Consider the following 23,566-nt stretch of genomic DNA (forward strand, 5'->3'; position numbering starts at 1 on the left):
ACTCACGACACCAGAGCTCAGAGGCACTACATGACCAGGCGTGGCCAGAACATCTTCGTGCCCGATGGTGCCAAAGTTGGAGACATTGTCTGGACGCCGAAGTCCGTACTCTGACGATTTGGAGTTCGACATGGATGAGATTGTCGGAACTGCTAACGCGACGGTCGTGTGACTCCGCAGGAGAGCCTGCATGACCCCGGGGTGAGCTGCCAGGGCGGCCTGGACGGGTTGCAAGCGTACGTGCAGTGCTAGCGGAATTGTCCATGTCAGCAATCTCAACTTTGTGCTCTCTCCGCGATCAACAGACCGACCATGCCAATCATCGCGGCTGTGACCTCTCAAGAACTAACGGCAGCACCGGGAGGGTCCTCTGGGAATGAGCCGGCTTCTGGCCGTCGGATCCCATTGACTTGACCAGATCGCCACATCAGCAGCTCTCTGTCGATTGATCTTGGGCTTTTCATCCGAACGCTCACTCTGATGGGGGTATATTATTACATGTCCCAAGTACAGGTCAGGTCACCGGTACATTGGGTGAAGTCCTGCATAAGGTTTTAGAACGTGCCGAGGCGGCCGCGGAAGGGCCGGAGGCTGTGCCGCCGACAAACCACAGGCAGGCAGAGGACTGCCATCTGCCGGACGAGGTGAGACCTACCTCCTAGACGCATGTCGATGGGACAGGATGCCTGAGACTGAGACAATTGCATCCATCTGCAGCATCTCGCGACCCAACCTCCTCCTCCATTGACTCGCGGAATCCTTCCTGTAACACTCGTCGTCGCCAGTCCACCAAATCCTGTCGTTTCTGTCGGAGTACCTCCCACGTTGGAGACTGCGGCCGTAAGCAGCCGCCCCCACCGCACGCCCACTTCTTGTCCCGCCTTGCGCAGATCCATCAACATCCTTGTCGGCGTAATCGATAGTCTCCCGCGCCATGGACTCTTGGATGTACACATCGTCGTCTACCGGCGGTCACAAAGAGGACACAGCGCCCGCAGTCGGTAGTCCTCGAACCCACCTTTCTCCAAATGATCACCCCAACTACGTCCGGAATGGAGCTGCCTCTAGCGAAGCTCCCAAGACGAGAATTCGCCGTCGGAACCGAGTCATCAATTCATGTCTGGAATGCCGACGGCGGAAGCTCAAATGCGACAAGCAAGCGCCATGCACCAATTGTGTGCGATTCCGGAGGGACTGTCTCTATCTCGCACCGACGTTGGATCCACAGTCGCAGCAGAAACTAGCCGAGATGAAGGAGAGAATGGGCGACCTGGAGCAGAATCTCGAGCGCGAGGTCGCCGGCCAAGCAAATCAAAAATTCCATCCTGGCGGAGTGCAGGTCAAGCGAGCGGATTCTGATAGCTCGGACCACCACCCCAACAACCAGGACCAAGATCACGATGAGAAAGGAAACTACGATGCCGAGGAGGAGAATCTGGAACCTTCCCCGCTGGCCGAACTGGACAATGTGTACGAAGACAACACAGATGACGAGCTCATGGATCTAGGTGTCCAACTGGGTAAGATGCGAATCGGCGAGCGAGTCGGCGGGTGGATTCGACCGAAGCTCGTCGAGGAGCTGACTCAAACCATTGATGGGGCGGTCGAGGCGAAAAATCAAGCCCCGGATCTTCCTGACTATGCTTTGTTCTCGGCCGATCAAGAGCAATCCCCACGTGTGTCGAAGAGAGTGGTAAATCCGAGGAGCTACATTGGTCCCGGACCGGACTACATTGCTCCTGCTTCGAGTTTCTTCTTCCCTGGAACCAACATGTCTGCGAATCTGGTTAACTATTTACCGAGTCAGCATGCTGCCGACAAGCTCATTGCTCAATACTGGAGAGCCGTCCACTACATGTGCAGGACCGTGCATCGACCCACGTTTGAAGCGCAATACAGTCTATTTTGGGGACAGGTTCTCGTCGGATCTGAGCCAGCGCCGTCCGTACAGGGGGTGGTCTTTGCTGCAATGTTCTCCGCTGCCGTGAGTATGTCGCCCGAGCAAGTTTCGCAGCAGTTTGGTACGACCAAAGATATGCTGGTGGACAGTCTGCGCACGGGAACAGAGGCCGCTCTCGCGAGGGCCAACTTTTTGAGGACGACGAAGGTGGAGACCATGCAGGCGTTTGTCATGTACCTCATCCCGCTGATTAGAGGTGAGGTGTCGAGAGCACACTCGGCTTTGGTGGGGACTGCAATCAGATTGGCAGAGTGCATGGGTCTTCATCGGGATGGAACAAACTACAACATGACGGCGGTGGAGATTCACGTTCGTCGCATGCTATGGTATCAGCTGTGCTTTCTCGACATGAGAACGTGCGAAGCTACTGGTCCACGACCTCAAATCCGCAAAGACGACTACGACACCAAGCTGCCACTCAACGTTGATGACGCCGATCTCCTCCTCCCTCATCCTCCTACAGAAGACAAGAGCACGTGGACCGACATGACATTCTCTCGCATGCGGATGGAGTACCAGGTTCTCCGAAACCAAAACTGGTGGTACATGTTTGACATTGACAAGAAGAAGCGATCTCTCACATCAGTCCTCATCAAGATCCAGAAGTTCCGCATCGCCGCTGAAGAGAAGTTCCTTCCTATGATCGACGGTTCGATTCCGTTCCATCGGTTGGGTAGGAATATCCTGGAAATGGGCTGCAAGGCCATGCATCTGCAGGTTCTGCATCGCTATCTGTTCAGCACCACCCAACGCATGCCCGACCGATTACGACAGCTGCTGATTGAAGCCGCCCTGAGCCAGATGGAAGTCTGTATCGTCTGCGAGAGAGATCCTGAGATGCGCGAATGGATGTGGTATCGCGGTGCATATCAGCAATACCACGGTGCTCTCCTCCTACTCATCGAAGTCTACGCCTACCCCATGCGTAGAGAAGCACCTCGCATATGGAAGTGTCTGGATTGGGTATTTGAGCTTCCCTCTCAAATGGCACCCAAGCAAAAAGCACAGCTTGTCCTTACTGATCTGAGAGACCGTATGGAAGTGTACCATCAAACGCGGAAAGTCAAGGTCAGCAATCAACTGCGAGAACGACTTGTAGCTCCGAGGAAGAATCCCATCTCGAGTCCTGTTGGAGCTGTTTTGGACAGTGCTGGTCAGATGAAGCAAATGGCCACGCCGCCCCCTGCTGCTGCGATGCCCATGATGCCCGTGACGCCGGCCGACTCCTCCGGTCCGAGTCATGTTGGTAGTGGAGGTACGGAAGATGTTCGCATGACGACGATGGAGGATATTGACTGGGTGAGTTTGACTGTTCAATTAAGCTTTGTCTTCACACTAATGATATTTCAGGCCGAATGGGAGCAAGCGTTTCCATCCAACATTTACACCGGCGACCTCAACATCCCCGACTTCAACTTCAACGACTTCCACGGCGGTGCCAGCGGTGCCAGCAGTGGCGGCAACTACGACCCGACAGCATTCAACACCGAAGAATTCAGCAACATGAACAACCTGCAATCCACCAATTTCGTCGACCAACTCGCAGACATCCAATTCACACCAACCCTCATCCCCGACATGAGAGGCCGAAACGCATACGGGAATTACATGCCCCTTCACTGAACCTCATCCCTCAACTCTCAACCCATCCCTCACCTCATTCCGATACAACCCCACCTCCTCCACCTCTTTACACCACAACTCCCACGCCCTCCCCGTCTTATCCTCCATCTCCGTCCACGAATCCCTACACTCCCTCTCACTCAAAAACTTCACCCCTTCCTGCCTCGCCGGTCCCGGATTCCCCCCCTCCTTCCCACCACCCCTCTCCCCAAACCTCTGCGCCACATACCCGAGATTATACCCGCCTTGCATCAACAACGCCGTCGTCTGCACCCTCGCGTTGACGCAGGCGAAAATCGCGCGGTACACGACTTCTTCGATACTCCGGCCTACGCAGGTCATTCCGTGGCCGCGCATGAGCACGGTTGGGCAGGGGGGAAAGGGGACGGCGGAGGGGGTGGAGGATGTCAGGTAGTTTTTCAGCGCGGTGACGCTTTTTGAGAGGACGGACGGGGTGGGGTTGAAACCTGCTGCGAGGGCGGCGCCGAGGTGGGTGTTGGTTACGAGCAGGGAGTGCAGGGGGGAGGGGGAGGAAGGGTAGTGCTGTGCTATGTCGAAGACGGGGACTTGGGGGCCTGTGATTTCACCGCGTTAGTCAGATGAAGGATGACGAATGAGGGCGAGAAGACGACTTCACGATGGAAGGGAGGGAAAATGTGGACGCGACATACCCATGGTCGCCGCCATATGAAACACAGGCCGTAACGGCACACTCCCAATCCCGTACGGAATCACCGCTTCCGAATGGCAATGCACCACGCTCTTCACTTCGGGGTAGAGTTTATAGATTTCCGAGTGGATCCATCGTTCCGCGAAATGCTTTACCGCATGTGTCCCCGCTTGCGCCCTCGCATCCTGGATGGGACTCCCGTCCTCAACCCGATACTCAAGGATATCCTCACGCCTAGAAACGAGCGCGGGAGCGAGGGAACGGGAGAGGAAGAATGTGTTTGAGGGATTTTGGGGGTTGCGGACGGAGATGTGGCCGTAGGCGTCGACGATGGAGTTGTAGTGCAGGATGTGGGAGGCTGTGAGGAGGGTTGAGAAGAGGATGAGGGGGGGAGGGGTGGAGGCTGTGAGGAGGGCGGTGTGGGTTTGTGAGGGGGTGGACATTGGTGAGGCAGGGAACGGGTAGGGGGAAGGGAGGAGGGTGGGTTTTTGGCGGATTGTTGGTGGGGTTGGGATGGGAGATGTGGGGTTGGTTGTATCTCCGGTGAGGCGGATTGGAATGGACGGTACACAGCCTTTGGATGTATATGCTTGAGACGGGTTGGAGGGTTTCAGACTTGCTTCGTCATTAGGTCGAAAGGGGATCCTTTGACATGCGGTTCTTGATTGCTCTCTCGAGTTCATGCGAGTCGATCGTGACATAGCTCTTTCTTCACAATGGTGGGGTGTTTCTGTCATGGCGGGGTATTCCACCTCCGGATGCAAGTAGTTCGCAGATGAGGTAAAGACCGGTCATACAGTCCGTCTACTTCAACGAGGTCAAGATCAAGTTCCTCACAAAGTCGTCCATACCAACGATCCAATCACTCTGATCATCCTCCCAAACATGCCCACCACGGAAATCTTCATCGCGGCCCTCAAGCCCGGCAGCAACATCGGCGACCCCTCCAACGAAGCAGCCCAAACCCTCAAGTCCGTCGGCGACACGCTCATCCAAACCGATGGCGTGCAGGACATTCACTTTGGCATGCAAGTCGAGAGTCCCAATACGTTGCAGCTGCTCGTCAGTGAGTTGTCCCATCATATCCACACTTCAAGACACCCAAATTGACACCACCACCACCTCAGCCTGGGACAAACTCGACTCCCACAAGACCTTCATGTCCACGCCGACCTACAAACCCTTCGTCGACCGCATCCTCGCCCTCATCGACGGCGCCCCCTCCATGATCCACACCGACCTCGAACCCACCGCATCTGTCGCACCCGCCCTCGCCGCGCCCGTGACGGAAATCGCAACATTCTACTTCGGCGGGGAAGCTCCGGAGGATTACATCTCCGGCGTGCACAAGTTCCGCGACATCCTCGAGAAGGAAAAGTCGGATGGATACCTGGGAGCGGCGATTGGATTGACGGTGGAAGAGGTGGAGAGGGAGGGACATAAGGGGAAGGGAGCGGTGTTGGTGATTGGATGGGAGAGCGTGGAGAAGCATATGGCTTTTAGGGAGACGGGGACGTTCAAGGAGAATATTGGGTTGTTGAGGAATGGAGCGAAGACGTTGGAGATGCATCATGTGCCGTTTATGGAGTTTGTGAGGGAGCAGTAGGGTGTTGGAGGAGATGGCATGTCGGTAGAGTTGTGTTGGTATGGGAGGACTCTCTCCGCGGTGCATGACGGTTACGGTTCGTGGAGTGACAAAGGTCGGCTGAATGTCGAGCATGTCATTGTAGCCAGGTTTTTGTATGGGAAGATGTTTCGCAATGCTGTCAAGGACGGGCGGGACAGATGTAAAGAAGGTTCCGAGATTTCCCCGATGAGCTATGGCCCAAAGTGGATCGTACAAGCTTCAGCGGCTCTCGTCTCTCGTCAGCCTCGTGGGAGATGTATCCAATGTTTATGCATGACTTCGGGTTGGTGTAACCCGTGGTATGAGGAGATGTATATGTTTCGTAGACGAGTACCTCACCCAGGTAAAGCACCGCATTTCCACGATGCCTGTTGGATATCTGCAGCGTGCATGGTGGGCGACATGTTCGGCTAGGTTGGATTCTTTCTCATCCAAGCGAGAAGCCTCGGAGGAGACGATGCCGCCTAACGCCTTGTCGAGCAGGCATGTGGGATGTCATGCAGATTGGAAACGTGAGATGGACGAGAGGTAGACGCCACCATCGGATCTGAGGGGAGCGTTCCAAGATGCTGTGCTCATAGCTGTACTGTGCTGTGCTGTACGGTATTGGACGGCATCTCTCTCTCTCTGGATGTATAGGAAGAATGCTCGTCGTCGTCGGCCATTGACTCTCGCTATACCATCGTGAGATTCAATGCAGAAGGATGTCCTCCTTCTTGTGCAATTGTGTTGTGCCGGCATACGCACGAAACAAGCGGCGGAAACGATGATGGATCGACACCTTACTCAGACAGACAAGACTTGACATTCGCTAGCACCTCTTTGCGCATTCTTCACCAGCGACATCAATCACCATATTAGATCACCGCCATCACCGCTCCCTCCACGCCGTCGCACACTCTCCCCCTCCCCCACGCGCACGCACACGATTATTCCCGCTGCATCTATCCACCCACCCACCCACCCGCGTGCACCCCGGTCGCCGATCCTCCAGCTCCTGCGCAAGCGGCGGATTGGTCCCGGGCTCTGCTCCGCTGACCTTTCGAGACGACCGAGTCCCGACCATCTGGACATACAAGAAGAGCGCGCTCGAGACTGGGAATCTGGGACTACCTGCTGTGAGGCCTCCTCCCTCCTCTCGTCTGCGCGCGCCCGCCCTGGGATACGAGATACATGCTGCCACCTCCGCCGGCACCGCGATAACCAGCTGCGGCGGGCCACGAGAGGACTCACCTCCGCCTCACCCCTCGAGCGCGGCGCGCTGCATCCATACCGCAAGAGAGGGCCACCCACCCGAGGGTTCCGTCCACGATGAATGGCTACACCTATCCCGGAAACTACTCCGGCGACTCAATGGACAATGGGGATGATCAACAGACGCAGGACATGCTCATGATGAGTGAGGGCGGCATGATGGGCCAGGTGCCCGGCGGTCAGTCGCTGGACGACATTGTCAATCAGAACGCCAAGATGATCCGCCGACAGAGCATGCCGCTCCCGCAGAACTTTGGCAATAGCAGTACATCACATCCTCAACATCTGAATGCCGACATGCGCCGCATTTCCATGCTGGACTATGGATCGCAGTCGCCGGCGAACAACTTTCACTATGACAACAATACATCGATGGACCAGACTGGCTTCTCGTCGGGGAACGTCGCCTCGGGAAATGTCACGCCTGCTGCTCCGTCTCAGCAGCGTTCATCGTCGATGAATCGGAGAAGGTCTGGCACGGGCATGTCACTAGAGGCGGATTACAATGGACAGAATTATGGGAATCTCATGTCTTCGAATGCGGGATATGGACAGTCGCCGGTGCATCCGTCGAATACAATGGACATGGGCATGGCGAGTCCGTATCTTGACACCAACATGGGCATGAATATGGATTATGGTGTTGAGCAGAATTTGGGTGACTCCATGCCGATGGGCATGTACGCTCCGCCTCAGTTCAACCAGAACCCATCTCTCAGCTCGCCAATGCACTCGACATCTCCACATCAAGGAACGCCTCATTCAGTAAAAGATGCAACAGGAGGGAACAGTGTACACACACAATACAGCAATAGCCATTCGGGCAATACACCCAACACCGTCCGGCATATGTCACGACCGCAGAGTCTGCATGTTCCTGACGTGTCGAGTCCTGCTCACGGTACATCACCCTTGAGTCATCCGCCGATGACCTCTTCATCACGGCAGCAGCAAAGCTCTGCTCGACCGGCAGGTCTGCGGCATCAGAGTTCTACAGGGAGTTTTCAACGGCCGCAACAAAGTCCGGCGCAGACTCCCGCACAGGATCGCAGTAATGATCAACCTCGCCAGACGTATGAGGCTGTACCTGGTCCGCCGCCGTCTGACAACGGAACCAACTACAATCCGAATAATCAGGGGTTTGCGTGGGAGGCTCCGGAAGGAGGATGGCCGTCCACTTTGAGTGGCAAGACGCATATGAATACTGTGTACAAGAATGCGTATTCCTCGACCGGGTTTGATATGCTGGGCGTGTTGGTGGGTTGTACAACTTCACTGCGCAAATTTCCTCATACTGACATCATGGTAGATGCGCATTGCCACACGACCTAATCCTCAGATCAACATCGGATCCGTCGATTTGTCCTGCGCCTTTGTGGTGTGCGATGCGGAGAAGGACGACTTTCCCATCGTGTACTGCTCCGATAATTTCGAACGTCTGACCGGCTACACGAAGCACATGATTCTCGGGAGGAATTGCCGCTTCCTCCAATCCCCAGATGGAAACGTCGCACCGGGTGTTCGACGGAAGTATGTCGACGATGATTCCGTCCTCTATCTGAAGAACATGATCACCGCACGGCAGGAATCACAAATCTCGCTGATCAACTATCGCCGAGGAGGTCAGCCGTTCATGAATCTGCTGACGATGATTCCCATCACATGGGACTCGGATCAGGTCAAGTTCTTTGTGGGGTTTCAAGTCGACTTGGTGGAGCAGCCGAGTTCGGTGACCAACAAGAATCCTGGTATGTTGTGTTGAGATCGTCGATGATGTGAATATGCGTCGATGGTGTAGTGATTCCTGTCCCCTCCACACCCTTTTGCTGACCAGACCACCTAGATGGTTCTTACTCGATCAACTACCAACGTGGAATGACAATGCCGCGATATGTCATGAACGCACCGGAACAATCTGGTCTTGCCGAGTATGGCCAGACAATCCCACGGGATGATGTCTCGACCATCCTCAGCACGATTGGCAGTGGGGAGTCCGATTTTGCCAAACGCATGTGGGACAAGGTGTTGCTGGAGAACACCGACGATGTCGTCCATGTCCTGTCGTTGAAGGGACTCTTCCAATGGGTGTCGCCATCAGCTGCGAGGATCCTGGAGTACGAGCCGAGTGAGATTATCGGCACCGCATTGAGTTCCGTCTGCCATCCGAGTGATATCGTCCCGGTGACGAGAGAGTTGAAGGACACGTCGAGCGGAGCGTCGGTGAATGTTGTCTTCCGCATCAGGAGGAAGAACAGCGGGTATATGTGGTTTGAAGGGCACGGCTCGTTGCATACTGAACAAGGCAAGGGGAGGAAGTCGATCATCATGGTGGGGAGGGAACGACCGGTCTACACTCTCAGCAAGGCGGACATCGTCGCGAACGGAGGGATCGGCGAGAACGAACTGTGGACGAAATTGTCCACCTCGGGCATGTTCCTGTTTGTGTCTTCGAATGTGAGGCAACTTCTGGACCGGCAACCGGAGGAGCTGATTGGAATCAGCATTCAATCTCTGATGCGGACAGAGTCGAAGACTGAATTTGGCCGCATTCTGGAACACGCGAGGACGGGCAAGAAGGCGAGCGTCAAACATGAGATGATCAACCGGAGAGGCCAGGTTCTGTCGGCATTCACCACGCTCTACCCCGGTGATGCCATTGAAGGGCAGAAACCCACCTTCATCGTCGCACAGACCCGTCTGATCAAGTTCTCTCGCGGAAGCCAAGCACCCCGTCCAGCGATCTACCCCACAGGCGACCGCGCCTCGTCCGAGTCGGTCGTCTCCGGCGCGACATCCAACCATCCGGGCGACGGTCAAAATTGCAACTCGACAAGTCAACGATATCACAACACCGACGGCTCGGCGGCGACCTACGCCGGACAGAATGGCCTAGCGCTCGGCCATCAGGACCAATCCCTCGCGAGTGACGACAACCTGTTTGATGAGCTGAAGACGACCAAGTCCAGTTCATGGCAGTATGAGATTCGACAATTAGAGAAGAGGAATCGCCTCCTGGCGGAAGAAGTACAAAGTCTGATCGCCGCGAAGAAGAAGCGGAAACGTCGCAAGGGCGCGGGGAACGCGCAGAAGGATTGTGCGAATTGTCATACGCGCGTCACGCCCGAGTGGAGGCGCGGACCGAGTGGGCAGAGGGATTTGTGTAATAGTTGTGGGTTGAGGTGGGCGAAGTTGGTGAGTTTCGCGGCGCATCTCCGTCTTGAGGTGAGGAGTGAAGGGTTGCTAATATTGGTGTCACAGAATGGAAGAGTCTCCCCGAGGACGTCGAGCCAGCAGAGCGCGCACTCGGCCGCGAGCGATCGGGCGAGTAAAGCGAGTGCGAGTCCGAAGCATGTGAAGCATGAGGGGAGTCGGATGGCGGATGGGACGGGTGCGGGTGGGGTTGGTGGAGGTGTAGCGGGGGACGGCAAGTCTGCGCAGAAGCCGACGACGGTGGAGGGGCATGGGGCGAGTATGGAGGGCGCCATGGGGGTTCCGGCGAAGATTGATGAGGGGGTTGAGCCGAATGATTGATTGATTGATTGAATTGGTCGGTTCTTGTGTTCGCATCGATGATGCGTTACGGCCTTGCTGTTGCTGGACGTTTCGCTGGGCTTGGGGAATGCATGAGTGGCAGGCGCGTCTGACGAATTGGGGCGAAGTGGCAAGCGGATGCGCGGGCGAAGATTGCTCTCGACGTATCTTTCGCCGTCTGTTTGGGGACATGTCTTGGGACTGGGTCGCTGCTGGAACTGTCGTCACTACAACAATCGCTACGGTCGAAGCAGGAGCTGGAAGCAAGACAGTGCGGGACTCATCCCATGGGTCGCGGACGACTTTTTCAGGTCCGAGGAATCAATCGCCAAGTACCACACCGCCGTTGGGAGGACGAAAAGGGTGCCCTGCCGGATCTGAGGTGACCCGGGGGGCTGGTGAGAGGATGGGACATGCATTGCACGCTCCACTGGTGGAGTTTATTGCAGGGAGCATTGGAAAAGGATATCTACGGTAACATGGCGATCGATATGTTGCGGGTTGCATGAGAATCATGTGTGGCGAAGCCGAATCTTGAAAGGGCAATGTTGCAGTGACGACTTGGGCGAATATATGAGAAAAATTGCCGGAGTCGATGGGTGGGATGGAATTTGATTGGGATTGGACGGGATTGGACGGGATTCGAAATGCACATGTTGTGAGGATGATGTACAAAGCACATATATACATTCAAAATTCGAAGAGGGGTTTTGGTGGCTGGACTTAGCTGCAGAGTGGACTTTTTGCGATGACGATCGATGGAGGTGTTGATCGATCCTGCTCGAGAAGGTGCTGCTGTGAGGAGGCGATGGCGGTGTTGTTGGGGCTGCTGGACAACGGACCACAGTCGATGGTCAGCTATACAGACGAGAAGTCCTGCATGCTTCAGACGACCTTGAACTCCACCGCGTGGACGTGGTTCCTCCTACCTTCCAACGGCTGCACTTCCCCATTCCTACCTCTTGCCCGCGCGGAAACCTTGTGAACTCCTTTCTCAACCTTCACCTCCGCCCTGAACGACTGCCATTCGAACTCCCTCCTCTCCTCAACCTCCGCCTTACACCAGTCCTCATCATCAACCCGTACCTCCACCCCAACAACCCCATCCTCACTCCAAGCCCAACCTCCCACCTCCACAACTCCCTTTGTCACCTCAACCTTCTCCCCCACCGCGGGTTTCACAACAATAGAATTAACCTCCACCCCCCAGACTGGCCTCTTCACCCCCTCCTCCCCATCCCGTCCAGGCACCAACTCATTATAAATACCGTCGTAAACGGCCCTTCCGCCCGTCGATCCGCTACAGTAAGGCGACACAACCACTTCGTTGAGTTCGTGCCGTACCAACCCGGAATAACCAGTCTCACCGGTCCGCCTCTCAACCTCTCTAGCGGAAGACCATTTATTTCGTAGGCGACAATTACTTCGCCGGACAAGGCTTTCAAGAGGGTAACGTCTTTCCTATACCGATCGGTGGTAACCCCCGCAAAAGTTCCAGAGTCAAGACCATCCGACCAGATAAATCCCGCGCCAGGGAGAAGTGGGCCAGCCATGTCTAGTAGATGGCATAAGGGCACGCCAGTCCAAGTCACGTTTCCCACGCGGTTGGTACGGGTTGTAGGTGGCACGAGCGGACTTCCGTAGCATTCGTGGAAGGCGGTGATAGTCTTGGAGGGGAGGGCGAGGAGTTGGGGGAGGGTAAGGGTGTAGGGTGTGGAGACGAGGCCGGTTATGACGAGGCGGTAGGTGGCGGGGTCGATGATGGGTGGACCTAGGTGGATTGTTTGGAAGAGGGAGGAGTCGGGGGTGAGGAAGGAGGAGAAGGAGGGGGGTGGAGGGGGAGGGCGGAGGTGGAAACCTGGTGGGGAGATGGAGAGGGTGGCGAGGCGTTCGTTGAAGGTGTTGTCGTGGGAGGACATGGTTGTTGTGGAAGGCTTTGCTTCGAGTGAGAGTGCATGTCATCATCAGCCTACATTGAGGTGTTTGCCATGGTCGCATCTCGACGATGTGATGTTGACCAGGTCTGGTACGAAGTGACGTGAGGTTAGGCGTAAGAGTCGAACAACCTAAAGCTCGACAGCATGGGAGCTCTCCACTCTTCTCCACCTTCTGTCGTCAACCCAAGCACATACATCTCCGAGACCCCAAAAATCGACATCCTCCTCTGTAGTAGAATCAGCAATTGTCTGAGAAAGTCGGGCTATTCCCGTCATCGAACGATGTATCCTAAATCGCACCCGGCGACCACAATCGTTCGATCCCATCAATCAGCTCCCGGCAGCAAGATACGGACAACAACCCTCGCTGCGGAAACAGTCCTACCTCGAGCTTGGCAGGTTCCTCGCATCCTACAGAAACGAGCATCGACAATCCGACCGACGCCAAGCGCGGTGCGCTCGGAAATCGCGGCATACCATCCATGGGGTCCCCGGAACATAGCTGTCGCAGAGCTGTCCACGTTGGCCTGTTGGAGGACCGCCTGGCAGGCATTCGTCCAGGAGCAGGCGGCTCAAGTCTCGAGGTTGTTCTTGGAGACGACATGCGTCGAAGGCAACGACGTGGATCTTTCTTGACCACAAGCAAACAGCGTGCTTCGGCCAAGTTGGTTCTTGTCAACAGAGGAATATGAAGATCTCCACGACTAACCGGCCAATCCTGCTTCTCAATCTACTATATCTCCGCGCGTCCGCAGTGTCATGACTGACTCCAAGAGGGGAATCCTTGCCAGCTATATACATACTCCATGCCGGAGACAAGGGCTCAAACGGATAAACCACCGCGTCATCCTTGCACGATCATCCGCCGCACAGCCTTCACCGACACCTTGCTCTGCGCATAAAAGTCCTGCTCCCATCCGCTCCAAAATCACACCCTCTTCTTCTTCCCGCAAACCAAGAGAACAGCCAGGTCCTCGCAAAAATCCGCCCACCATCACCAAACATCCAACAACGAACCCCAAGCCAAACAACATGAACATCCTCCTCCTCGCCTCCACCCTTATGCTCGCGCTCCGCGCCTCCGCGGCTCCCCAGCCCGAAGCGGTCGCCAAAGGAGAAGACCACCTGTGGAAGCGCTTCCTCGCCTCCCGACCCGCGGACGGACCCGCGCTAGAATTGTGGAGGCGCCAGTGCCACGCAACCTGTGATGATCAAGGAAGAGAATGCACTTGCGTATGAATCTCCATTCCTTCTTGTCTGGCGCATTGAGTCCGGTGGGCTTGCTGACTGTGTGGTGTAGTGCCCGGGTGATGCTGGGTGTGGGTTTTGAAAGTCGCCGATGGTGGGCCCGCGATTGCTTGCGATGGGAGATGGTCAGGGAGTGAAGGAGGTGTGGGATGGGAAGTGGTGGATGACGCCGGAAAGGATGAGGTGGTGTGCAGGAGAGCGGAGATCGCAGTTTGGTGTGCTTCTGCTGCTTTCGACATTCGGTATCATTGGAGGGTTCTGGAACACTTTACCTTGAGGAGGGTTGTATACCAAATGTTTTCCGGCTCTCAATGCGGTCTGAACGACGTCGGTCTCATGTCATCGTATCCTCACCTTGGTTTCCAAATTCGAAAGAATCCCGCCTGGCTGCTTTGCTTCATATCGGGAGACCGTGAGCTCCGCCATCCAAGCTTCTTGACAATACAGCCAAATGCCAACAATGTACGAGCTGCTTGCTCTGCCGCGGGCCCGAGTCAACAGCGGTCGAAGTGAGGTGCAGTTGAAGCGAACCCTCGAAGTCAAGGTGTGGGAAGATCGAACAAGCTCCAGCTCTCTTCTCCACATTCGATCTTCAAGCTTCGAACATTCTTCTTCCTCCTTCCGTTTCACATCCGCCATCGCTGATGAATTTGTGACCTCACCTCACTCGTAGCCATGTAGACGTGCCGCGCAAGCCGTACATGTCGTGCGTTATGATGCAGGGCCTTTGTAACCTCGTCCAGCAGTAAGTACAATACTCTCTTACCTTCAGACGTTCCTCTTTTTCCTCAATCCATCACACCTCACCTCAAAAATCGCAAACATGGACTTCAAGAACCCCAACAAAGAGTATCGGACCACGCCTGAATTCGGCGAATACCAAGCCAACAACTTCTGGAAATCCAACAACGGCCTCGTTCCGCCCTTCAACACCCACCCTGACAAACTCGAAGCCCGCGCCCGCGAAAAGCTCTCCGAAGGCGGCTGGTACTACGCCTCCTCCAACGCCGGCCTCTCCACCACCCACCTCGCGAACCGTCAAGCCTTCTACCGCCACAAAATCATCCCGCGCATGCTCGTCGACACCAACAAGCGGGACACCGCGACCACCATCTGGGGCCACAAAGTCGCCGCTCCGATTGGGTTCGCGCCGATTGGGATCAATAAGATCTATCACCCGGATGGGGAGTTGCCGGTCGCGAAGGTGGCCAAGGAGTTAAACCTGCCGTATTGTTTGAGCACGGCGGGGAGTCAACCGATTGAGGATGTGGGCAAAGCGAATGGAGAGGGACCGAAGTTCTTCCAGTTGTACATGCCGCACGATGATGAACTGACGGTGTCGCTGTTGAAGAGGGCGGTGGAGTCGGGATTTTCGGCGTGTATCTTGACGGTGGATACGTGGCAGTTGGGGTGGCGACATGATGATGTTGCGGCGTCGAATTATGCATTCTATCATGGTATTGGGGCGGATTTGGGGTTGAGTGATCCGGTCTTTCAGAAGAGATTGAAGGAGGCGGGGATTGATCCGAGGACCCATCCGAATGAAGCTGGTGCGAAGTGGATTGATAATGTTTGGCATGGGAGAGCGCATAGCTGGGAGAAGATTCCGTGGTTGATGCGGACGTGGAAGGAGTTGTCTGGTGGCAAACCGTTCGCGTTGAAGGGCATTCAAGATGTGAGGGATGCGAAGAAGTGCGTCGAACTTGGCATTGATGGCATCGTCGTGTCGAATCACGCTGGACGCCAAGTCGACGGCGCAATTGCCAGCTTGGACGCATTGGAGAAGATTGTCGATGCTGTGGGCGACAAGATCTACATCATGTATGATTCTGGGGTGAGAGGAGCGTCGGATGTGTTCAAAGCTCTGGCCCTGGGAGCCAAGTTTGTCTTTGTTGGACGGCTTTGGGTCTGGGGATTGTCGATTATGGGTGAGCATGGAGTGAGGCATGTGATGAAGGGTTTGCTGGCGGATCTGGATATCATGATGAATGTTGCGGGTTGTCAGAGTGTCGATCAGATTGATCGAGACTGGTTGGATAGTCAGCCGAAGGGTGGATCGCTGATACCGGAGAAGAGCAGGCTGTGAGTGGGAGTGGATGTCAGTAGTATGGTCGATTCGAGGCCTGTTAACTGAATGCATGCTTTGAGAGTGCTGTGCTTGCAGTGGTGAGGAAGTAATTCCTGCCTGCTTCGAGTGCAGGTCAGCCTACTCGACTTGAGGTATTGCCCGGCAGGCTGGCATTTCATAGCCTTTGGCGAGCCAGTACTTGCACAAGGCGACAGCGGATCTGCGGGATGGTCTGCTTGACTCGAGATGACTGTCATCCAGCACTTTGATGACTACTGTTCCGACCTGGTTGCTGGATCTTGCGAGCGATTCGCACAATGCTATATGCCGAGTAGTATGCCTATCAGCCGGATATCCAGACAGATGCCAAAGCTTACAGCACCACGTGAACACCATCAGGATGTTGACGGCGGTCTGACTTCGCACTGGAGTATTTCCTGTTCTCCGCAGCAAGGAAAGGCCTCTCAGAATGTCTATCGATCAGGACAGGGCGATGGAGCTTCCAGGGTGATCATGGTAGCGGTCCAGCGTTGCACGGTGCGGAGGTATGGGCTGGTCTTCCGCGGGCAGATGTGCATGACCGTGTATATTGGTGCAACTTCTTTTATTACAGGCAGGAGGCAGGATCCTGAGAACTGCCACTTGGAACTCCTTGTGTAAAAGATTGTTAGTATCCCAAAGTGAGATCGACCTCGTTGATGTCGTGAGAAAGGAGAACGCGAGGATGAAGCGAACGCCCTTGCCTGGCTGATAGTTCTATCCGGCAATGTCACCGCCCCAACCAACGGCACGTCTTTTCACCCCTGCACAGAACGAGATCTGTCCTTGTACTCCGTGGTAAAATGCGCAGACTACTGCAGACTCGACGGCGCTACAGCAAACTATCCTTCGAAATGTTCATGCCCAAGCAGCTCAGCTCCCAGCTACCCAACCCGCCGCCGGAACAGCAGCTTCGAGCTTCCACCTTTGGCTTTTCCCACAAGCTTGTCCCGATCTCCACCAAAGCAAAGCACCTGCAGATCCCGATTCCCCCCTTGGGTCCTGCACGATGGTGTCGTCCCAGCAAGACGGCGGTGCTCCCTTGGTGCCGAACCGGACGACTACCGGACGCCCTGACTCGAGACCCTTTAAAGAGATGACTTGCATCTCGTCGCGCGGATCCATGGGATAAGAGCTGTTCTTCTACAGATCGCTTTGAAGGAGCTCTACCCATCGACCTGCACATCTCGAGTATCCCAGCGTGCCCAGCTTCTACGCATCTACCTCAGGCATACAGCACTGCTTCGTTACACTACACACACGTCAGGCCGCGCATCCCGGAGCATTGGCAGAGTCGCACAGCAGCGCCAGCCACACTCGGCGTCCGAAGCTTTCCCTCGACCATCGCGTTTCGTCTTGACCACCTCCGAGAGCTTCACCCTCCGAGCTTCTCTGATTTAGACCACTTCGCGACCGCTCGCCAGATCGCGCGTCTCTTCTCGCCAGCATGGACGACGCGCACAAGATCTCAATCACCGTCTGCGGCGACGGAGGCTGCGGCAAGTCCTCTATCACACTGCGACTTGTGCGCAGCCAATGGACACATGAGTATGCATGCACCCGGGAATGCGCTTGGACGAGTCCTAATACCAGTCCTTTTCAGATACGACCCCACAATCGAGGACTCCTACTCCGTAACCCGCACAATCGATGGCACAACCTACTCCCTCGCTCTGACCGACACGGCCGGACAAGAAGAGTACCGCGGCCTATGGTCGTCTTCAAATCTCAATTCTGATGCCTTCCTCCTCGTGTATGATATCACGCAACAGCCGACGCTCGACTCGCTGGAATATTTCAATCAGCTCATCGAAATGGAGCGCGAGAATCGTATCGAAAGAGGAGCATCACTGCCGGTGTGCATTGTGGCTGGCAATAAGTGCGATCTACAAGGGATGAGACAAGTTGGCGCAAGAGATGGTCTGGATTGGGCGAGACGTAGAGGATATGGGTTCATGGAGACCAGTGCGAGGGAAATGGTCAACATTGAGGAGACATTCGCGCGTATGTTCTGCCACACGTTAATTGCAACCGCGAGAGACCGTCAAATGCTGACCGTGACATTTAGTGCTCGTAAGAAGAGTCGTCGGCGCCCGACGCCAACATCTCGAGGGCATAATTCCGAATCTCCCCTCTTCCACAGCACGCACACGACCGCTGGAGCCGGTCGACACGAATGGCGACGAGAAGGCGGCATCGCCGAGTCCGCAGTGGGATTACCCGGAATCATTGAGGACGAGAAAATGGTGGCATAAATTCTTGTGTTGGAAATGATCAAGCAGAACTTGAAAGAAATATAGAGGCGCGACAGGACCCAGCATGAGCTCACGCTCTAGACAGACAGAAGGTGTAATCAGAGCACCATGGCATGAAGACAGCATTTTGGGTGGACGGAAGATTTGCGATGATACCCCGTTTTTGGACTTTCCTTGAGTTGGTTGATTTGGAGGGATGTCGACACATTTACACGATCTGGTACATCTACAGGACACGACCGATTTATACTCGATGTGGCCCCCAAAGCACTGTTTCAACAAACTCACGACTTTCGAAGTGGTCTATTTGGAAGGCAACACATTTACACGACCTGGTACTCGACAGGAAAAGCCCGATTTACATTTGATGTGGCCCCAAAAGCACCATTTCAACAAATTCACGACCTTTGCAGCTTGGTGGCTGTTTGATGGCGGTGTCCGAGCTGTCTGTGAAGAGATTCTGCATGGACCGCCGATGAGCATGTTTTGACTGTTTTGGCTATTGCGATCAACCGTGCGTTTGTGCGCAATCATCCCAGCTGACAATCATACAACCAGGCAAAAGCCCAAGCTTCGACATCAACCTCATCTGATGCCAAGCGTCTTTTGTATTTCAGCATCTTCCACTGAAATGAAAGCTTTCCAGAGCAAGTGAACAATTCCAGCTCCGGAAGGATGTTGCTAGCGAACCTGCGACAAAGCCAAAACCGGAGGAACAGCGGCATCGTGGATTCTTGAACGACAGTGCACGCGATGTTTCGGTTCTACCAGGCTGCCCGCCGTGTTGGCCGACGTTCCTGATGAGCTTGGTCGAACTTGGAAGATCTTGAAACTGGCGACAGAGGAAATCGACCAGGATCCCTGCTCCCCCGGAGTGCTGCTAATACATTGCAGCCCACGAATCAGTCCCGCACGGACCGGGGCAGCTCTGGCACATTGACGCCAGTGTTTCGGTATTTCAATTCTCGATCCATTGCGAACCTGGACGTACCACGTTGTGGAAATGCCTACAGATGCCGATTTTGGTGACAGGTCGAATAGATGGGCACCGACTGGGGTACTGACTGCGACTGTATCCTGGCGGTGATGGAAATAGGGAAGGAGTATAAGTCTTTGCATCGCACCTTCTTCATCGACAGGTTCTTTACAGACAGCATCTCTCTCTTGCAGCACATAACGACCGAGGACTCTCATTCACGTCTCACCGCCCCGGCATTGCCTTCTCTCTCTTTCTCGTTCTTCTTTCCAACACTCCTTTGCGGTCAGAAGTACACTCCTAATCATGCAGCTCTTCTCCCTGCTGTTGCACACGGCAGTGTTCACCGGTCTTGTGGCCGGTCTGGATGCTCGACACCCTCATGCCAAGTTCCACCATGAAGCCAACGATATTGCTCGACAGCCTCAGCCATATGGAGGCATGAGCGGACTTCAGCGAGGCTACAGATCTGTGGCGTACTACGTCAAGTAAGACTTTTCGCGAAGCTTGTTCTTCGGGAGACTCAGCGGCTGATGACAGTCTACAGTTGGGCGATCTACGCTCGCAACCATCCTCCACAGGACATCCCAGCCTCAAGGCTGACACACGTCAACTATGCCTTTATGGGTATCAACAACATCACCAGCGAGGTCATCTTGACCGATGAATTCGCCGACGTGCAGAAGATGTGGCCCGGCGATGTCGCCACCGACTATACCAACACCACAAGCTCGCACGACGCCATGACCCATGACACGACCAATGGCACCAGCAATGAGTTGGAGATGTTCGGCAGCTTGAAGCAGCTGTACCTGCACAAGAAGCACAACCGCCACCTCAAGACCATGATGGTCATTGGAGGTTGGAGTCTGCGCAAGGCCTTTGCTCCGGCCTTGGCTACGGACAGCGGACGGAAGAACTTTGCGAAGACAACCGTGCAGCTGATCAAAGACTTGGTTCGTTGGCACCCATTCCATCGTTCGTCCACTTCCCGCTGACTCTTTCCCAGGGCTTCGATGGTGTCGAGCTCGACTACGAGTACCCATCCTCCGCCCAGGAAGCCGCCGACCTCGTCTCCGCCTGCCAAGTCATCCGCGAAGAACTGGACTCCTACTCCCGCAGCCTCAACGGCAACCCGCACTTCCTCCTCGCACTCTCCGTCCCCGCCGGTCCCATCAACTACGTCCACTTCGACGTGCCCGGCTTCAAACCCTACGTCGACTTCATTAACCTGATGGCTTACGACTACCAAGGCTCCGTGTTCTCCAATTACTCCGGCCACGACGCGAACGTGTTCAAGTCGATAGACAACCCGCGCAGCACGGACTTTGAAACCGAGGACCCGCTCATGTATTATTTGAACGCGGGTATGCCGGCGGAGGGCATCACGATGGGTATGCCATTGTATGGACGCTCGTTTGCGAACACCTCCGGACCTGGCATGACTTACACCAACGCCACCGATGGGTCGTGGGAGCCGGCTGTGTGGGATTACAAGGTCAGTCACAACACCCTCATCATCATCTTCTTACCCCCGTCCACTAACATTCTTTCAGGCTATGCCTCAAAACGGCTCCCAAGTCTACACCGACAACACCATCGTCGCATCCTGGTGCTACAACAAGGACACCCGCTACATGGTGTCCTACGACACGCCCGAGATTGCGGTGCAGAAGACGCACTACATCGTCGGCAAGGGGTTGGGTGGAGCCATGTGGTGGGAGACGTCGGGAGATTTCAAGGTCGATGATCAGAGGAGTTTGATCAGGACGGTGACGACGGAGTTGGGCAACTTTGGAGGGATGGAGACGAGTATGAATGTGTTGGATTACCCGCAGAGCAAGTATCGGAATTTGAGGGAGGGGATGCCGGGGCAGTAGAGGGGAGAGTGGAGCATGATGTGGATTGTTGGGTGGTTTGGGCATTTACAGCGGCGCTCTTTGTAAGTCGGGAATCTGCTTGGACATGTCTGCTGCGTGGTAAATGGGATACTTTTCGACGAAGCTGTATTGTTAATATATTCTGCGATGAAGATTGACACGCTAATGTCTCAAGTATATCGACTCTCATGAGAGGACAATACGAATTTGGAACACTACCGAAGATTGATGCAAAGAGATCCGGGTTGTCATGTTGAAGTGGTCGATGTCAAGGCGGGTGTGGACGAGGGAGTGCGTTATGGGATTGGTGACTTCTTTCTGGTGAGTTGTGCATGAAGTTGATCGCGCCTGCCTTCGAACTGTTGTTGATGCAGCAGAGGTCAAGTCACGGGCTCGCCGAGTACAGCTCGCAGACAATCGGAGTCGGTGGGGAAGTGGCATCGAAAGAACGGGCGGTGGCACTGGATTCTTCAGTGTCACCGCGATAGGAGGCATGGACGGGACTTAGATCCCTTGGCTGGGTTTAACCTGATGACAGTTTGTCTTTATTGCGGCGAAAGCCTCTCACAAGTTCGATGATGTTGCTACTGCGAAGATGGTTGTTGGAAATGCGGTGGCCCCTGCTGACGGAAAGCCCCGAGCGCTGGTTAGAACTAATGCTTACTAAGCCACCGGCGACTCCGACGATTGATCCGACCACCTCACTCGACTTCACGCACTTCTATCATCAGAACCTTGACCTCAAATCGACAACGAACACGATGTTCATCATGGACCGAAGACACCTTCTCGATGCTCTAAAGGGCCGTGTTTTCAGTAGTCCCGCCCGACGAGTCCATCGGGGGAGATGCTGTGATCCCTTGCATTGTGCAGAAGAACTCATCACAACGGCTTCGAGAAGTCGGCTCCGCGGATGGGGATCAACAAGAACAGAATCATCTATAGGACCACAGACACAGCTTTATGTATGGCGCTAGCAGCACGAAGTTGTCGCTCAACGCGCTGGTTGATAACTTGACACATTCCACGGCCGGACACATGGTATGTTTGTTTCCATTCCGACCATCTTGGCATGTACCCAATTCGCGGTAGCCATCTCCTTTGCTCTTCTCCTATGCCTCGTTCGAGTCTCAGATCAATCCACACTCTCATCACACAATCCTCCGAAAGGCAGATTCAGCGAACATGCGTGCCACCCTCGGCCTCGTCTTCGCGATCTTGCCTCTCGTCGCTTCCGCGCAAGTCGTCACAATCACAGAATACACGAGTGGGAGTGCGTGCAGCGCCATCTACACAACTGGGACCAGCACGACCACCATCGTGCAATCAACAGTGATCGTCACTCCTCAACCCGTCTCGGATGCCAGCATCAATGGAGGAGACTCATTCGTGATCGAGCTTCAGCCTGCCACTGCCGATAGGCGGAGACAGGAATCTGCTCCGATGTACCTTGATTCGACAGGTACCACCAACACGGACCTGAACCAGGCAGTCCGCTACAGAATCCTCAATGGCACTTTGCAAAGCGTCGCCGGCGGATACGTATCTTGCGATCCTACCGACGACTTCAAAGAGTTTTCCATCTCCACAACGCCAGGATCGATCATTGAAACATTCTACTCGGAGAACTTGATCATCAATTGGGACAACGAAGCCTTCGACAATGGCACGACGAAATTCTACACACAAGCCCGCGGCGATGGAGCACTACGACTCATCGCGCACTTCAGGGGAGTCGTGGAGCCTAGCTGGTCACCCGTCTCGCTTGTCATCAAGCCGACCGGCTCACTGTCTATCGAGTCATCGAGCGGAGTCGCCAGCTCCAGCACGATTTCGCCTGTCGCATCAGAGGGCAGCATGGTTCTCTCGTCGGCTGCTGGAACCCCACAATCTTCAGTTCCCGGACCGCCAGCGTACTCCGAGCCTCAGACCAGTTTCTTCCTGACCATCTCTGGCAGCGAAACGCGCACAATGACCTCGGTCTTCAGTCCTGTGCAGTCTCCTCCGGTCTACAGTGAGCCGTCGTCAGCTCGATCTCCTCCGATCTACAGCGAGCCACCGATTTCGACCTTGTCGCCTCCCATCTACAGCGAAGCATCAGTGCCGGTCAGTTCGGCCTCGATCCCTTCATCAGGATCACCGTCATCTGTCGCGTCAAGCATTTCGAGTGCTCGATCCAGTGGAGCGAGCGCAGCTTCAAGTGTTTCGTCGGTTCTATCATCGAGGGTGTCGTCAGCCGCCTCCGCGATCACTGCTTCCAGCATTCCTCCAAGCATGATGTCAAGCATGATGTCAGTCATGTCTTCGAGTGTACAATCGAGCTCATCAACCAGCACAACTTCCTATCCGCTGGCCACTGGAGGACCAACACCCAATGGCTACTGCGGCGCTACCGGCAACGGCACGTTCTGCGCTCTCCCGTTCGGCGGCTGCTGCAGTCAGTACGATGCTTGTGGTAACGACAATGAATACTGCGGGATTGGATGCCAGACGCAGTA

The 23,566-nt window shown here is 55.1% G+C and overlaps 8 protein-coding genes across 8 annotated transcripts; 6 read left to right on the forward strand and 2 right to left on the reverse strand.

Annotated features, from left to right (window-relative positions):
• Positions 1 to 946: 946 nt before the first annotated feature.
• On the forward strand, positions 947 to 3,583 carry MYCGRDRAFT_49868 (uncharacterized protein; the record flags this gene model as incomplete). Its single annotated transcript, XM_003848231.1, has 1 exon — positions 947 to 3,583. The coding sequence occupies one exon, from the start codon at positions 947 to 949 to the stop codon at positions 3,581 to 3,583; it is 2,637 nt and encodes an 878-aa protein (XP_003848279.1).
• A 3-nt stretch (positions 3,584 to 3,586) lies between these two features.
• Positions 3,587 to 4,814, reverse strand: MYCGRDRAFT_101514 (uncharacterized protein; the record flags this gene model as incomplete). Its single annotated transcript, XM_003848664.1, has 2 exons — positions 3,587 to 4,158; positions 4,255 to 4,814. The coding sequence occupies 2 exons, from the start codon at positions 4,694 to 4,696 to the stop codon at positions 3,587 to 3,589; spliced, it is 1,014 nt and encodes a 337-aa protein (XP_003848712.1).
• Positions 4,815 to 5,130: 316 nt separating this feature from the next.
• MYCGRDRAFT_111173 (uncharacterized protein) lies at positions 5,131 to 5,859 on the forward strand (the record flags this gene model as incomplete). Its single annotated transcript, XM_003848232.1, has 2 exons — positions 5,131 to 5,319; positions 5,381 to 5,859. 2 exons carry the CDS (start codon positions 5,139 to 5,141, stop codon positions 5,857 to 5,859), a joined length of 660 nt encoding a protein of 219 aa, XP_003848280.1.
• Positions 5,860 to 7,160: 1,301 nt separating this feature from the next.
• MgWCO1 (blue-light-activated transcription factor) lies at positions 7,161 to 10,665 on the forward strand (the record flags this gene model as incomplete). The annotated part of the gene is made up of 5 exons (XM_003848233.1): positions 7,161 to 8,217; positions 8,272 to 8,391; positions 8,444 to 8,882; positions 8,978 to 10,326; positions 10,393 to 10,665. 5 exons carry the CDS (start codon positions 7,192 to 7,194, stop codon positions 10,663 to 10,665), a joined length of 3,207 nt encoding a protein of 1,068 aa, XP_003848281.1.
• A 469-nt stretch (positions 10,666 to 11,134) lies between these two features.
• On the reverse strand, positions 11,135 to 12,584 carry MYCGRDRAFT_96486 (uncharacterized protein; the record flags this gene model as incomplete). Its single annotated transcript, XM_003848663.1, has 2 exons — positions 11,135 to 11,442; positions 12,014 to 12,584. 2 exons carry the CDS (start codon positions 12,582 to 12,584, stop codon positions 11,135 to 11,137), a joined length of 879 nt encoding a protein of 292 aa, XP_003848711.1.
• A 2,069-nt stretch (positions 12,585 to 14,653) lies between these two features.
• MYCGRDRAFT_76652 (uncharacterized protein) lies at positions 14,654 to 15,936 on the forward strand (the record flags this gene model as incomplete). Its single annotated transcript, XM_003848234.1, has 1 exon — positions 14,654 to 15,936. One exon carries the CDS (start codon positions 14,674 to 14,676, stop codon positions 15,934 to 15,936), a length of 1,263 nt encoding a protein of 420 aa, XP_003848282.1.
• A 1,091-nt stretch (positions 15,937 to 17,027) lies between these two features.
• MYCGRDRAFT_76657 (ras small GTPase) lies at positions 17,028 to 18,231 on the forward strand (the record flags this gene model as incomplete). The annotated part of the gene is made up of 3 exons (XM_003848235.1): positions 17,028 to 17,505; positions 17,561 to 17,961; positions 18,026 to 18,231. 3 exons carry the CDS (start codon positions 17,405 to 17,407, stop codon positions 18,229 to 18,231), a joined length of 708 nt encoding a protein of 235 aa, XP_003848283.1.
• Positions 18,232 to 19,629: 1,398 nt separating this feature from the next.
• MgCHI2 (putative Chitinase, class V) lies at positions 19,630 to 21,068 on the forward strand (the record flags this gene model as incomplete). The annotated part of the gene is made up of 4 exons (XM_003848236.1): positions 19,630 to 19,676; positions 19,736 to 20,144; positions 20,198 to 20,686; positions 20,745 to 21,068. The coding sequence occupies 4 exons, from the start codon at positions 19,630 to 19,632 to the stop codon at positions 21,066 to 21,068; spliced, it is 1,269 nt and encodes a 422-aa protein (XP_003848284.1).
• Positions 21,069 to 23,566: the final 2,498 nt, after the last annotated feature.

This window comes from Zymoseptoria tritici, chromosome 11 (assembly GCF_000219625.1).
Source record: "Zymoseptoria tritici IPO323 chromosome 11, whole genome shotgun sequence".
NCBI lineage: Eukaryota > Fungi > Ascomycota > Dothideomycetes > Mycosphaerellales > Mycosphaerellaceae > Zymoseptoria > Zymoseptoria tritici.